The sequence below is a fragment of the Populus euphratica genome, unplaced genomic scaffold (genome assembly GCF_000495115.2).
Source record: "Populus euphratica unplaced genomic scaffold, PopEup_1.0 scaffold1.1, whole genome shotgun sequence".
NCBI lineage: Eukaryota > Viridiplantae > Streptophyta > Magnoliopsida > Malpighiales > Salicaceae > Populus > Populus euphratica.
This window is the reverse complement of record NW_011499845.1, coordinates 7,664,559-7,680,629: the sequence shown is the minus strand read 5'-3', so window position 1 is coordinate 7,680,629 and position 16,071 is coordinate 7,664,559. Positions and strand designations below refer to the sequence as shown.

Genomic DNA, 16,071 nt, shown 5'->3' with positions numbered 1-16,071 from the left:
ATTGATTTTTTTTTTCTTTTTTAAAGCAAAGTGTGGGCAACGCGATAATTTTATTTAAATATTATGCATGAGAATAATTAAGCTTTAATCCCAAAAAGTACAGCAGCATTTCAGCCACTGTCAGTGATTCGGAAACCCATTATTTTGACAGACTCGAGCAGGGTCAACTGTCCTTGATTAGAAAACTGATTGGTGCTAAACTGCTCACGAGCAAGAGCTTCATCATCAACCACATTGTTAAAAAAAATGTATTTGAGTTTTTTTTCTTTTTATATGATCTACTACAAAATGTACATGACCAGTCTATATCCTGTACGTATAACAAAAAGAGTTAAACATGGTATACCATCCCCACCTGCAGAGTAGATGCATGAGGTGCACTTAGTGTAGAGGCAGGTGCCCTGCTGTTTCGCCTCAAAAACCCGTACCCATAATTTATTACAAGCTTCTTCAGCATGCTAGATCCTTGTTTTGCCCTCACATAGGAATGCCCCAGTATGTAAGCAATCCCAGCTTCTCTAGCTTCCATAAGTTCCTGCAACTCCTCCCTGGCACCTCTGTTGATCTTTGGGCTGTCTGGTACTCTAAACCTTACTCTTTTCCTAGGTTGAATCACAGGTGGCGACCGTATCTCCCTCAACTCTGAGGTGCCAGCTGACTCTATGTTGTCAACATCATCCTCCCTCAATTGGATTCCATCTGTATGAGTACAGCATGTTCCAACTACTGTCATTTTGTCATCTTCACTCTCCAAGTCATCCTTCGCGCCATTGGGATCATGATTCCCTGAGCGTATAAACTCTGCTATGCTGCATATAAGATCCTTCTCAAACTCCATGTCATCCTTGTGAACATCACGGTATCCATATCGCACGATGCACCTATACAACCTGTATTCTCTTGGGCCAATGTACCCTATTAGAAACCGTTCCTTGGCTCTAACATGTGGAACAGGGACAGATTTGATGCAGAGAAAGACTAGGACTTGGTGGAATGCTGGAAGGTTGGTAACAAAGTGGGAGAAGATTGCCGGGATTCCAGAAACTAGCTCCGTGTGTATGAGGCCAATTCCTCGGACACGCACAATACCAAGGCTAGGACCCAAGCTAAGCAGCCAATTAATGGAGACCTTGTTTTGGACATCAAATTCGTATGTTTTGAGTGTGCCATAGTGCCACACACACATAACGATCAGGAAGATGAATGAGAGGGCAACAGGAACCCAGGCTCCTTCCAAGAACTTTATTAGGGAAGCTGAGAAGTAAAGAGCTTCAATTGTGCCAAAAAAGCACACAAAACATATTGCAAAGAAGACACTCTTGTGCCAGCATAAGACGATAACTAGAGACATCAGGCAGGTAGTAACCAGCATGACAGTTATAACCGCCAAACCTGTTCCAAAATAAGCAAGGTGTTAGAAGCAGTAATGAAATTTCAGTCAACGCTTTCAAGCACACTTATTTCTCAAGATGCATTATGAGAGATTTCATAACAACCAAGTAACAGTGAATCCACATCTTGGAATTTATTTGCATGATACCCCAAGTTCTACCATTTTACCAAACTAAATCTAGGCAAGTTCTTTCTAATGACATTAAGGTTTCATTAAATTTTTTTACTTGAAGTCCATATAGATAAATCCAGCTTCTCTTTCTCAGCAAATGCTCGTTACAGTACTGCACCAACCATGCATCTGCATACATACACTTGAATAGCTCCTTGTGCAAACAGAATAGTCTGTTGACTTTCATGTAATGGCCCTATCATTATGATGCTAGAGTTTAATGATCTTTGGCATGCTTAAATGTAAGATAAGGGGCTTCCTGCTCAATGCAGCATTCTTAGCACAAATTACAAGTACCATGAATTAGCTGGTGGATAGTCTAATCATTAATAACTTGTGTACTTAGATTTGGAAAATCCAATTCACTCAGTTGATATTACTTGTAAATTATCATATAAAAGAAATAATCAGAATTTATAGAGAGAGATGGCTGTGTTCATCAGGACAATCTCATGGAAAAAGCCTTGTGTTGAATGGTACTGAGCAACCAAGTACCTATGATATCCATTTATAATTTTTTGAATAACGTCCTTCATGCTGAGGCTAGAACCTAAGGTACTCACGGCACAATAGATATTTAACGAACAAGTAAAACACACGTTAGATTTCTATGCATAGCAAGAGATCATACACTAGAGTTCAACACTGCAAAGAGTCATACCTGAGGCATTACCCATACGTTTTGTGTCCCTGAAACCAACAGTAACAGCCAAGCACAGCAGCATCAAAGTCCAGTTTATCTCTGGGATGTAGATCTGACCATGGATTTTGGATGATGTGTGAACTATTTTGACTCTAGGGAAGCAGCTCAGAGCAGAGCACTGTTTGATGATTGAGAATGTTCCAGTGATGATGGCTTGGCTTCCAACTACTGCAGCAAGGATGGCTATAACTAAAACTGGCCATCGTAATTTACCTGGAACAATAATGTTGAATACTTCTGGTCAGTCAAAACTTGCATAATATTCAAAGAATGATGCTATTAGTCCCAAAACAATTTCCAAAAAAAAAAAAAATGGCCACTTGATATTATTTAGAAAATTGATTCAGAAAACTTCTTAATAATAACCTTCATGAAGACATCTTAAAGGCACCTACCCGGAACAGATACGTAAAATCCAATGCTGTAATCACTATCAGTGGCATGATGTTGAGATAGGTAAGCAGCTTGTCCCATATATGCAAGAATCAAGGATGGATAAACCAAGGAGGTGAAAGCTATCTGCAAGAAATGAATGACTTTTAGAATAAGGCATGGAATAATGAAATCTCATGTCATTTAACCTTAAATAGATTATTTTACTTTTACAATAATTTATTTCCATATTATATTTTGAACGGGAATAGTTTTTAAGTTGATATGCTATGCTGGGTGCCAAGACTATGAGCGCTTCTCCTGACATTATGGAAGAAAAATACTCTTATGTATCTTACCAAAACAGTATGAGTAGGGAAAATTATTATGGTGTCATACATGATTGCTAGAGTTTGGCGTGTGCGAAATAAAGTATATTCGAAAAATGTTTAGAAGAAACTGGAAATGTCATTATGGATATGATAAGAACCTTTGCAGGAAGAATTTAGGAGGAAGAGAAGAAGAAGAAAGAGCTTCTAGAAAAGAGAAAAAAGAATACTCTGGATTGCAACCCCAAACTAAACTAAAATACTCATAATTCCAGTAGTCACTTGCAATTACAAAGAATAGGTGTTCCTTCCATGGGCACCAAAAGCCCTAATTGTTCAAAAATAAATATGACATAAAAACATAAAATTCAGTTTGCAACACCTGTAAATGAGGCAAAACAATGTTATTTTCATGGGCAATGAAGAAGGTAGAGTAAAACCACTAGCTGGTTGCATTCATGTAGAATTTGCGCCAACTTTAGACGTTTCCAGCCCTGGATAATCGCCAACAGTTGCAGCCAAGAGCTTGCAGAATGCTGCTTTATCTCATCCAGCTTTGCCAATTTTATTATCTCACTGATTTCATTGTTTTAACGTTGTCTTTTACAACTTCAAATTCTTCTTGAAATGTCTGAAACTTTTAGGAGAGTTGGGCATATATAACCATAATGATAACTTGGAAGATGGTACCCAAGAAAGAAACTTGGATAAGAAGACACAGAATAAATTACTTTAGCTTTGATAGCAAACTGGTGTAGGACAATGTAAGACGTGTCCTGCAGGTGTCTCGTGATAGCTGGGACAGAAGATTCAGGATTTAGAGGGAAATTAGGATTTTTACTGTAGCTTAATAGTCAACAAGGTTACTATAGCAAGAAAGAAATAAAGAAGAAGAAAATAGCATATGGAGAAAAGAATAGAAGAAGAGTACTCTAGGCCACAGTCCCAAACCAAACCAAAATATTCATGATTACATCATCAAAGGCCTTTCAATTACACAGAACCCCTTCTATAGGCACTTAAAAAGCCTTAATTGTTCTAAGCTAAATAGCAAATTGAAATTCAAATAAGAGAAGAAAAAAGGAAAAAAAAATACAAAATACTATTAATATTCTAGTTCTTAAATAACCTCAATTCCTAAATAGTATAGGATCCCTAAATAAGATGCATTCCTAAATATCCCATGTCTGAGGAATACCAAAATATATAGAATTGAATGTCAAATCAAAATAGGCACCTTTTCTTGGCTGGGTCAACATGGGAACAATTTAGTCTTCCAGGAAACATTTCAAGAAGTAAATGAAAAATACTACGAAGAAAAATTGGCATACACTATGATATTAAGATTGCATCCGATGAAAGATTCATTTTCTGTTAAAGAAGCAGCAAAAGCTGTTTGAAAGTAATCCATAACATATGCAGACATACATTAAAGAGAAAAGGACACGACCATCAGGTCTTGAACATCCAAAATCTCATAAACCTAGAGGGATGCTACGAATTGGTACTTGCAGGATCAGAAGCCTTGAAAGGTATCATAATATGAACTCACAAAGCTCAAAACACATTAATCAACACGCTGCTCTATAACAGTGACTGATACAAACATAAAAGTAGCACATCTACCAACTATTATTGTGACAGGCACGCCAACTTAATTGAGTACAGAAAACCTAATTTAAGTAGAACAGAGTTTTTAAAGTATATATACCTGGATTGACAATTGAGAAAAGTGTCCAAGATCAGCGAACATAGCTTCTGAGCCTGTTTTTTGAAAAAGAATAAACAAGAACGAGAGAATAAGAGGTTGGTTAGCAAAAGATGCTAACTCTTTGCTTGTATATGGCCTAAAAGAAACAGTTAATCCAATAATCACCTGTTATACACAACAAAATCCCGCCCAAGGACATCCAACCTCCTCGTTGAGTTTTCCTCAAAAACTTGTACATGTAATAAGGTGACAGAGCTTGATAAACATGAGGATTCCAGTGTATGATATTATAGATCCCAATGGCACTGATGCACAGAAGCCACATTAGAACCACCGGTGCAAACAAGAATCCAATCCTGTGGGTGCCATAATGCTGAAGGGCAAACAAGCCAATGAGTATGATGCATGCAACTGGAACTTCCACATCTGCAAAATTATTGATTTTTCAGCAGGCAATGCCACAGTAAGGCATGAAATTTACAGTATGCCATGCCACCAATGATAATAGCAATATGAATACAAAAAAGAAGCAGCCTCATGCACTAAAATGGGAGTAACTAAGTATAATGAAGCATAAATTTGGACTCAATTCCATTGTTTCTGTTCATCACATGGAAGCAAACCCCTGCCACCCCCCAACCAAAAGATTATTGAAATATAACATCCATCTTGTCACAGGTGTTTAAAAATGAAAGGGACAACTTTTCAAACTTGGAAATTATGGTAGTCATTTTCTATAGGATAATCACATTTTTGGTACTTTTTACTTTTCGCAGTTACAATTTGAATATTTCAACATCATTATTTTTTTCTGAGCATCTAAACTGAAGAAAATTTTCAAATCAAGCACATCATTTCACATCACTTCTTTTTGAGTATCTAATCTAGAGTTGTACCCGAAAAATGCTAGTTTAGCATGCAAATTGGCCACAATGTTGCATAATTGAGAAAGTAGCATCACGAGCTCCATAATACAGTTCTTTTTGAAAAACAAGATGCATACCAGACATGAATATAAGCAAGTTCCAGAAGTTCTAAAGCATAATGAAAATTGTCAAGACAGCAGGACACGTTATGAGCTTTGAATTGCTTGCCATGGGATTAAATTCCAACCAAATGCTATTCGAATGGAAAGAAATTTCTAGAAGAAACACGCAGAGAAAGCAAAAGCAATAACCTTAGCCCTAAAGCCAGTCGGCCATAATTAATATACTACAGATAATGGAGTTGTATAAATCGAAAAGGCACATTGGAATTCCGAAACAGAAAACGAGAAAAGAAGCGGCAGGTATCTTACATTTGTGATGCTCTCTAGACATGGAAAGCTCAAGGCCAGAAACCGCGGAGAAAACTGTATATATCGTACCCGATGATCGCACAAGTAATTCAATTAGAGCCTAAAAAGCAAAAATAAAACATTTACAAGCTGGAACAGATCTAATAAGTGATGATTACCAGAAAGAGCAGGGGTTAGGACACCATCACCAATGACCATACAAGTCCCAATCAAAGCCAGCAAAAGTAAGAACCTCTGCAAAACCCTGTGTTTCTCAAGAGTAGATTTCAATCTTGAACCAAAAGTAGTTTTTGGTGCCAAACAAGTAGCTGCAGCATCCTTCTTGTACTCGTAAAGCTCTTCATCAGCCACCTGGCAATTGGGGAGTGAGTTGACTCGGGCATGCCGACAGAGCAAGGAGTAGAGAGCAAAAGTACCTCCTTCGCCATTATCATCAGCTTTTAGCACTATAAACACGTATTTTAACAAAGGGATCAAAGTGAGAGTCCAAAAAACAAAAGACAGGACACCATAAATCTCTTCATTTGTCTCAGAATGTTGAATATCTTCAGCAAACGTGCTCTTGTACACATACAGCGGCGAAGTACTTAAATCTCCATACACAACTCCTAGACTTTGATATGCCAAAGTTAATACTGTCTTCCATGATTCTCTCTGAAACACACCCCACAAAAGGAAAAAGAAAAACATATATATTTATATGATTCTTCTTCAGCAACAAAGGTTAATAATACTTAAAAAGGAACTTACCTTAACATGGTTTTGAGAAATCCCAGTTTCCAGATCCATGATGGGACTGGGAGGGGAGCTCTCAGAGGTTGAAATATTCCATTTGACGATGACCCATTTTGGCAAAACTAATAGAAATGGAGGAGTACTACTCTTTTTTTTTTAAATCACAAGCATGCATTGATGGGGATAAAGATGGATAGATACATGGGTCTAATTCCGTTTTAATTTAATTAGTTGAGCAGAGCTCTAGTGCTGAATGTCGACAGCAGGTGAACAACCACGACTACAGACAGAACTCGACAAAGTAGAAAAAACAAGTAAAGCTAAAATCAAAGTGTTACGTTGCGTGCGTTCTTTCAAGACAGACAGAGTTTTGAGAGAGACAGAAATTAGGTAATGGTTTCACTCCTCTAAAAAAAAAAAAAATCAGGTGGTGACGGGTGCAAATTTTTTTTTTTTGTTTCCAAAGTCCACGTGTCTCTACGGTAAATTACTTTTTTATTTAGTCCCTGTATTTTTATAGTAACTATAGCTTAGTAGTCTCTTTATTCTTTTGCTGTCTATTTTCTTAGAGCAAACCAGCATCGTGGGGGCTTAGAGAAAATAAAGAGCTAAGGTAAGGGACCAAGTTGTGCTTTTTTAAATACGAAGGACTAAGTTATAAACATGTTCAAAATCAAGAGACCAAGTAATAATTTGCCTATTTTATTTATAAATCCTGTATTGAAAACTCTAAAATGATTTATGACAAGATAGAAGGACAGGTGGTGAAGTCCCAACGTGCTCTCCAATTGAGCCCGCATGATGCCGCCTTTGGCATCCTTTGACTGAGAACTCCGATCATGGCTGCTATCCTTTCCATCTCCTCTTGCCTTGCTTGTGATGTAACTTGTGCTGGAGCTAGCGTGTGACATGAAACATGCTGAAATAAATTATTTTCTTAATTTTTTTTTAATTCAACAGACAGCTGGTGAAGAAAAATCAACCATGTTAGGCAGATGTCTTCACATTCAATTAGGATTGTTTTTGTTAATATCTTTATGAACTCGGTATGGTTTAGGATTTAGATTTTTTAATATCATTTTTTTAAAAACAATATATTTATGAGTCCCCTTCGCTTTATAAAGAGCATTTTCCCTGTTATTTTTATGAAAAACCAAATGGTTTTTAATAGAAAAAGAAGTCGTAGCCATGTCAAAAATAACACCATCACATATGATGAAGCGTGGTTGACTCAAAATGTTGATTGAAGGAGGACCTATGAGAAACCATTTGGCTTTTGAAAACTCATCGCTGAAGTGCAGTTAATGATTTTCCCAATCATCTGGCTTCAAAAAAAGAGGGAAAGGAAGGCAGAAAGCACTACAAATTTTCCGTTGAGTTAGTCGTTGGAAAATATCTGGTCAGATGATCGAATCATTACGGATAAATGAGGCACCCTCGCTAAATAACACAAATAGATTTCGTAATTAAGGACCTCTTACAGTGTAATCATGTGTGAAGCGCTACTGTTCTTTTAATGTTATTTCACGGCCTTCTGAACTCTGAGCAACCTCGACAGCATATTAGTGCACAGCAGCCCTTCGAATAATGGAGTATAATTTCTTGGAAATATTTTAGACAAATATAAGGGCTTGATACATTATTGTTTTCTCACTTGGAGACCAAAAGAAGACGAATTATTTATTTAAAAGAGAAAGTAAGCTCGTTGTTTAATGTTAGCTTCCAAAAATTAGTACAGGACAATTTTGGACCGCATTAGATAGTTTTCAAGTTTTCATTTTGCAAGGTATTAAATGATATATAACGTAATCACTACAAAAAGAAAACAAAAGATTGTGTGCAAATTGATGGCGATACACCCACCGCTTCGATTGCTATTAAATTTGTTTTCTGGGGGCGTGTCAGAAGACTTCAATGATGAGGACATTTCTAAGCATTCGCATCCTACAGCAAATGATATGACTTTTAGACGCTGATGCTCCAAAACATTGAGGACAAGCAAGTGAGATTGTTTTTTGTCTTTATGCCTTTGCCCTTTTGGCCCAGACAGGAAAAAATTGACCCAGGCACCTAACCATTTTTCTCACCACAAGTTTTGATTCCAGTCCAGAAATGTTACAAGGATAAAAGTTAAAGCGGAAAGGATGCCGATAAAGAAAAGCAGAGGAAAAGAAATGAAAAGCAGCTCTTAAGCGTAAGGTCTGACGTTGATAGAAGAGATATGTAGCATCAAAAGTCAAACATTGTTTCATACCACGGAAGTGAAGGGAGGGTGTAGGTAAGGTGGCAAGAGGAAAGCTCATGGCATACCAGTTCATAGGTTCAACTCCTACTCTTGGATAGACACTGAAAGGCTCCTACAGGGCATGAATCAAAAGGCAAATTCATCAAGGATTCTACATGAAACGCTACAATGCACACAGTCGCACAGATGCAACTGCAGTTCTATTATTATTTTCCCCAGAGTTTTATTTAAAGCTTCAAATGGAGAGACTAAAATCCATGACAGTCTTAAATGATAAAAACGAATCAGACCATATATGTCATCGCCACTTGCATGATATTCATGTGGGGTACACTCATATTAGCAGCACCAGCTCTACAATTATTCCTCAACAGCGCATAGAAGTAGTTAATAACCAGTTTCTTGAAGAAAAGGGAGTTTTTCTTTGCCCTCGCGTCCCCGTGAGCCAATAAATAAGTAAATCCCGAATCCATTGCTTCTCGAAGAGCTGAAAGCTCATACTCCAGACCCGGGTCTACATCCAAGGACATTACACGTGCGGGCAATGAGGATGAAGTGTCTTCGGGAATAGAAGTTCCCGGGTCTTTCAATCTATGATCATGCATTAAAGGAACCCTAAGTTCCTCTGTCCCATCACCACCTGCAGCTCCAGAATCCCTTGACCTCTCGGAAACACCATCATCAGAGTGCTCGTTCAAATTGCTCTCCATGGCAAGATCTTGAGCCTCTCTCCTCAAGAACTTCTCAAGGCTTTCAACTAAAAGTTGCTCAAACACATGGTGATCTACCTTCCTGACATCTTTGGAACCGTATCGGGCAACACATTGGAATATATGGTAGTCCTTCGGACAAACTCTACGGAAAAGAAACCTTTCTCTTGAGGGACCACTGGCACGGGAACATACTTGATTCAAACAAATACTATAGAAGAGTGGATTGCTGGAAGGGTAAGCAGGAACTGCCCAAAAATTGAGGGAATGCCTTGGGCAAGCTCATTGTACAGCAGTCCGATTCCTGGAACTCTTACAGTTCCAAGGGTGGAGCCATGTTCAAGCATAAAATCCATGGAAATCTTCTCTCTCACCTCACTCTGGTACTTCAACAAGCTCCCATAATTCGAAGTGTACATCACACATAGAAAGAGCGTAGCGAAAACAAGCGGAAGCCAACCTCCCTCTTTGATTTTTGATAAAACTACAGACAAGTAAACAAGCTCTACAGACCCAAACACTAACAGGAAACACAGAGCCAGAAAAAAGTTGGTCTGCCAAATTAGAAGCATCACAAGTGTCACCAGCGTGGTGCTCACAATCATCACACCAACTTCAGCTATGCCTGCAAGAACAACACGAGTTCCATTAGCAAACCTACAACTGTAGGCGTAGAAACAACTAACAAGCATTAGCCCAGCCCCTCCTTCAAGAAAAATCGTTAGATACACAGGGGACAAGATCAAAATGACTTGTCGAGCTATATTGGAATGCAATAGATTTCCAACTGGAAATTATTAAATACCAGCAGGTATTACTATTCCAGAAAATTTCAAATGATATTTTTTCAATGCAGAAAAAAGAACGCTATGGAGATGAAAAAGCAGGAAGATACTTACCATATGCATTGGCAATATCTGTTGTTCTTCGGAAGATTGAAACCACAACAATGCACATTATCATTAGAAAATAATTGATTACAGGGATATAAATTTGGCCCATCAGCTTCCTTGGGGTGTGAACTATCTTCAACCTTGGGAAGCATCCGAGAGACATTGCTTGCTTAACACACGAAAATGTAGCAGATATCATTGCTTGGCTGGCAATCATGGCAGCGAGTGTGGCAATGACAAAGACTGGCCAGAACAGGCTCTCTGTTATTCATGAGATTCAGGAACTGTGTCAGATTTTGCACTTAACATTCGGACATTTTGACTTGAGATAATTTAGAAGGGAAATGAATTAATATTAGTGATCATACTAGGGGAAAAAATCACCTGGAACAGAATCGTAGAATATTCTGCTTGCTGAAGCGGGATATTTCATCAAGTATGAAGCCTGACCCATGTAAGCCAGGAGAAGACAGGGAAACACTACACAAGTAAAGGCAATCTGTGCAAGTAGTAAAGGGTAATTAGGTGAAATATATACAGTGAATCTTCGAGAAAGATACAAAATTCAGGGAAGCAGAAAGAAACCTACGTGGATTCTATGGAAAAATGCCCTAAGTCAGCGAACATGGCTTCAGCTCCTGAAACGACATGCAGACATGGTGTGGCATAAAACATGTGTATCTTTTTTACAATGCTATTTGACAAACTCAAAGATGATAATACGAAAAGGTAGGTTGTCACTTTTCACATTGAAGCGAGGCTGATTCACCAATCAGCCTTTATAGCCGCTGTGTCCAACACCTAATTTGCAATAATCAATATAGCAGAACAGACAAAAGCAAAAATCTAATTTATGCAACCAGCATATCGGTGTAAAGAAACAATGTGTTACATTTAGACAGGACTATAACAATGTGTTACAAGAAGTATAAGAGAGGCAAGCAAGCAAAAGATCAAGAGATTCTACTGTAAAAGAAGGCAATGTAGACAGTTCAAATTATAATCAAACGAACTGGATTGCCCAAATGTCTCTACCCAGAACAGACTTAATAACAATAGCTGTCTCGGCTTATTCATTGAATACTGACTGTTACGTATCTGTGTCCCCAAAAGAAGGCTTTAAGAGGAACTTTCACAATAGGAGATCAACAGGTATGGTTGATATGCAAGAAGAATTTTATCAGTCATGAAACATTTATACACAAGAATGGTAGAGTGATCTTTATACCGGAAAAATTCAGCGGACACCTTACTAGCTAAAGTCGTATGGATTTAGAGTTCCTAACCTTCTAATGTGGGTAGCAAGTTTTTAAAACAATGAGCAAAGATGAGTTACATCTACTCTTACTAGGGAAGATGTCTCCAGGTCCCAGTAGCATCTGATATGACTCGGGAAGTTGAGGACAGAGTAGAATATCCAAATCAATGTAGTAATCCACCAGTAGAGCTCACAGTTTAGGGCAGTATGTACCTGTAATGCACAGAACGCAACCACCAAGAGCTGACCAAGCAGCACTACTGTTTTTCTTGAAGAAGAAATAGATGTAGGCTGGATTGAGTGCTTTGAGGACTCTGATATCATGCTTCACTAGATTGTAAATCCCAATGGAACCCAGAGAAAAGAACCACAGACCAAGTACCGGAGCAAACAGGAAACCCACCTTCCCTGTTCCAAACTGCTGTATGCTGAACAGCCCGACAAGGATTATGATTGAGACAACAACCACAGCATCTATAGACAAAACCAGTGAGACTATAGTGATTTTGATCACAACATTCATTAGTTGTTTCATCTACATTAGCCAGAGAAAAGAATGCGGAAGTTGCCCAGAATTGCGTTGTGTGTATCTATCTGTCTTGTAATACAAATTGAATGAATGCTACATATTTTAACCCAGTGAGTAATGAATTCATGATAAAATAAGTTTCCTACTAACATGGATCCACTGCAATAGCATCAGGTTTGTATAAAACTTGTTATCCTTTCGTGCATTCTGGCCTGAACAAAACAAGCATCCCACAATCTATGCCTCGATTTCACAGACACATGAGGATCTCTCTGACTACAATAACATTACATTGTGAAAAGAAAAAGGGAGGTAAAGTAGAACTTTAAGCACACCACACAAGGGTATTTAACCCCATATAACATCTTCTGTTCTTTCCTGACACCAAACAGTAAAGTAGACCACACATGCATCTAGAGAAGTTGAAAAAAAAAGAATAAAAAAAATCTTACTTGTACCAAACCAGGATATTTCACCTTGCAGACCGCTCACAGCCGACATCACTGCATGGCAGATGCCATAATAGTGAATTAGTGTCATTCCAGGCAATTGAAATCGATTCTATTTCACAAATAAAATAAAAATAACACTGAAATGGCTACAGGTTGATATAGTTTGATAGAACATTCCACCATAATTATTGAAACAAAGAACCAACGAACAAGTTCAAAATGCCTTGTCCACTGGTTTGTTAGTGCATTTCAAAGTGCTTTTGGACCGAGAAAGCATTGAATTGATGCTTTTTTCATTCTGAAAGTGCTTTTGCAAACGCATCAGGAACACATTTCCAAATACACAATTCTAAATTAAGGTTAAAGGGAAATCAACAGCAAAATATTTATATGGAGAGAATGATCAAGATGATGTTTCAAGTGAAAATAATTCCCCTTCTAAGGAAAACTTCTGCCTTTTTGGAAGTTGCAAGCACTCTTCACCTATCTGACTGACAAGCAAGCCAAACGAAAATATCTATACCCTATAGGGTTTGATTTCAATGAATCAGCACTCATGATTTATCCAATAGGTGACTGTAGCTGGTTCTTCACATAAATTCATCGAATTGAACTTTGATGATGTTGCAACACCATGTGTTCCTTAGTTGAAGAATGACACCATGCTTTATTAGTTGGATAAGGATTGTTAATGGTTCGCAAGTAAATATTAGTTAGCACAAGAGATCAACACCTCTATAAATGTCGTTGTAGAATTCCTAAAAAGAATAAGAATGAAATCAGTAAAGTCTATTTTGTAGAAATTCTGCAGAATCCCTTTTCTCTCTCTCTCTCTCTCAATTCCTCTCTCCCTAAATCTTTCTTTCGATCAAGAATCACTTTGTTAAGCCTAGTTCTTAAAAGACGATAAATCCTTTAACTCCCACAGTTAATGTAGCATGTAAATATTGTTCTCTGTTTTTATTTTATTTTATTTTTTTATTATTTTGACAATCAGGAGCTTACTTTCTAGGAGGTCACTAACTTTGAATTTTGCTGGCGTTCCCCGAGAAAAACCTCATGGAATCGTCTACTGCTTAAAAAAATCTATTGCTGGTGACTGAGTTGCACCTTCACTATTGAATAATCTCCAGTTCTACATGGTGAATGGAAGATAGAAATCCACCAGTTGTAAGACCATATGATGTGAGCAGAAAATTCTCAAACACGGACTACGTTTATATAGCACCTAGCTACTAGTCAATGACACAACACATCCATGTACCTGACATTGCGGGGGTAAGAATACCATCTCCTATGACCATGGAAGTTCCTGTCAGAACCAAAAGCAAAAGCAGTGTTTTCAAGGATGATCTTTTCTCTAAAGTTTCTTTTATCTTTAAAGTCCTCTCCGGTTCCGGAGTGGGCAATTTGAGCTTAAAACTTGAAATATTTTCATCAGCTGGCTGTCGATTTGGCAGCATATTAACCTTTGCATATCTGCAGATCAGTGAGTAGGGAGCAAATGTTCCTCCTACAATCAGAGTTATCGATGTATTAAACAATATATAGTCCATGAGAAGCAATAAAGCAAGATGAGAAGTAATCAATTTGAAAAGATATCCATTACCTTCCCCATTATCATTTGCTTTGAGCACTACAAAAACATATTTTGCTAATGGAATGAGAGAAATCGTGTAAATAACTAGTGACAATGCTCCCAAGATATCAACTTCTGACTTGATGGGCACCTTGCTGAAAACATCAGTAAAGACATAGAGAGGGCTTGTGCCCAGGTCACCATATACCACACCAAGTGTCTGAAAAGCCATTGCAAGAGTTTGCCAAACTGCAAGGTCCTAATATAGTAAAGTAATGGTTTAGTAATAGAAAAAATCAGATCTCATTGACTCATGAATTTTTTATTTCATTCTAGCAAACCACTTTTGCTGCTTGTCAAAGTGAGTAAGATTGGCAGATGAAGCAGACAAAATCTTTTTGAATGCCTAGCAGTTAAAGTTGGGACTGATATGAACTCCTAACTTTTCAGCTGCTTTTCTGCTGCGCTCTCTTTTCATGGATTCTAATCACGGCTAGAGGAAAGGTGCTGTTTATAGAATTCCTAACCCCCCCCCCCCCCAACCAAATGTTAGTTCCGAAGAATCAAACCATGTCAAATTTTGGGTCAACCAGCCAACACTGAATGCTCCTCCCCACAATGGCCACTGATAAAAACCGTTCACATGCCCAGCTTACTCCAAAACGTAAAGCAATAGGTGGAATCATTGCACAGAATAGCAACTATAATAATGGTGGAGTTTATCGATTCCCTACCTTCATCATTGGTCACAACTCACAAAATTCTCGTGAAAGTCAATTTTATAGCATTTTTCCCAAATTTACACAGTAGCATAACAACACGAGCTAGGAAACACAGATACATTCTGAGGGAAATGGATAATAGCCATGGTAAAATTCAAAAGGAAAGAAAGAATGTAATAGTAAATGGTGATGATTATATGATTATTAGTACCTTAGAGTGGTGGTGGTGAGCACCAGCAATCTCCATGGCTTCAACATCAAAAGAGTTAACTTTGTTGGGCTTCTTAACCAGCCTCCTCCTCATGGATCCATAACCTTGTCTGCTATCGTTCTCATCAAGCAAAGACCAAGGAGGCGACTCTCTGAGTCCACTTCGCTACCATCCACCCACTAGATTCACCAACACTACCACCATCAACAATGTTATGATTACTCCTGCCTACCAACCTCGCACTGCTCTCTTCAATCCGATCCTCATCTCCTTCCATATTCTGCAAACCCACTTCAAGAACAAAACCTACCGGTTCGGTCTTCACGTACAGTGGCACCACCCCCTTTGTGGTTAATGTTCCTCACAGACTGAAGCAGTCACCGTACGCTGTAGCATTAATATTAGGTGATGTTGAGTACTGATTTTGCATTGCTACTGACAATAATCATTAATAGAAAGGGACAAAGAACTGAAGAAAATAAACCAATCACGAGTAAAAGAAAGAAGCTGAGTTATTTTCAGACATCGTCGCCAGTTGAAAAGCATCCTACGCAACGTAACGAACACACGTTGTCTTTTTTTTAAAATATATATTAAAATTAATTTTTTTTTTAATATGAATACAGGTTTAAAATTATTAAAAAAAATATTGATTTAATATTTTTTAAACTTTTAAAATAGTTTGGTATATACATTTTAGTTGGTTTTTTTTAATGCGTTCCATGATAGAAATTAAGATTTGTATATATTTTTTATTTATA

At 37.8% G+C, this 16,071-nt stretch overlaps 1 protein-coding gene and 1 pseudogene across 1 annotated transcript; both read right to left on the bottom strand.

Annotated features, from left to right (window-relative positions):
- Positions 1–161: 161 nt before the first annotated feature.
- On the bottom strand, positions 162–7,055 carry LOC105126531 (potassium transporter 6). Its single transcript, XM_011027419.1, is given in 9 exon segments — positions 162–1,392; positions 2,226–2,480; positions 2,663–2,786; positions 4,680–4,732; positions 4,845–5,105; positions 5,977–6,030; positions 6,135–6,630; positions 6,727–6,859; positions 6,861–7,055. Coding segments are annotated over 9 exon segments (2,463 nt in total). The 5' UTR covers positions 6,887–7,055; the 3' UTR covers positions 162–331.
- Positions 7,056–8,999: 1,944 nt separating this feature from the next.
- Positions 9,000–15,835, bottom strand: LOC105126521 (putative potassium transporter 12; annotated as a pseudogene).
- Between the last annotated feature and the right edge of the window lie 236 nt (positions 15,836–16,071).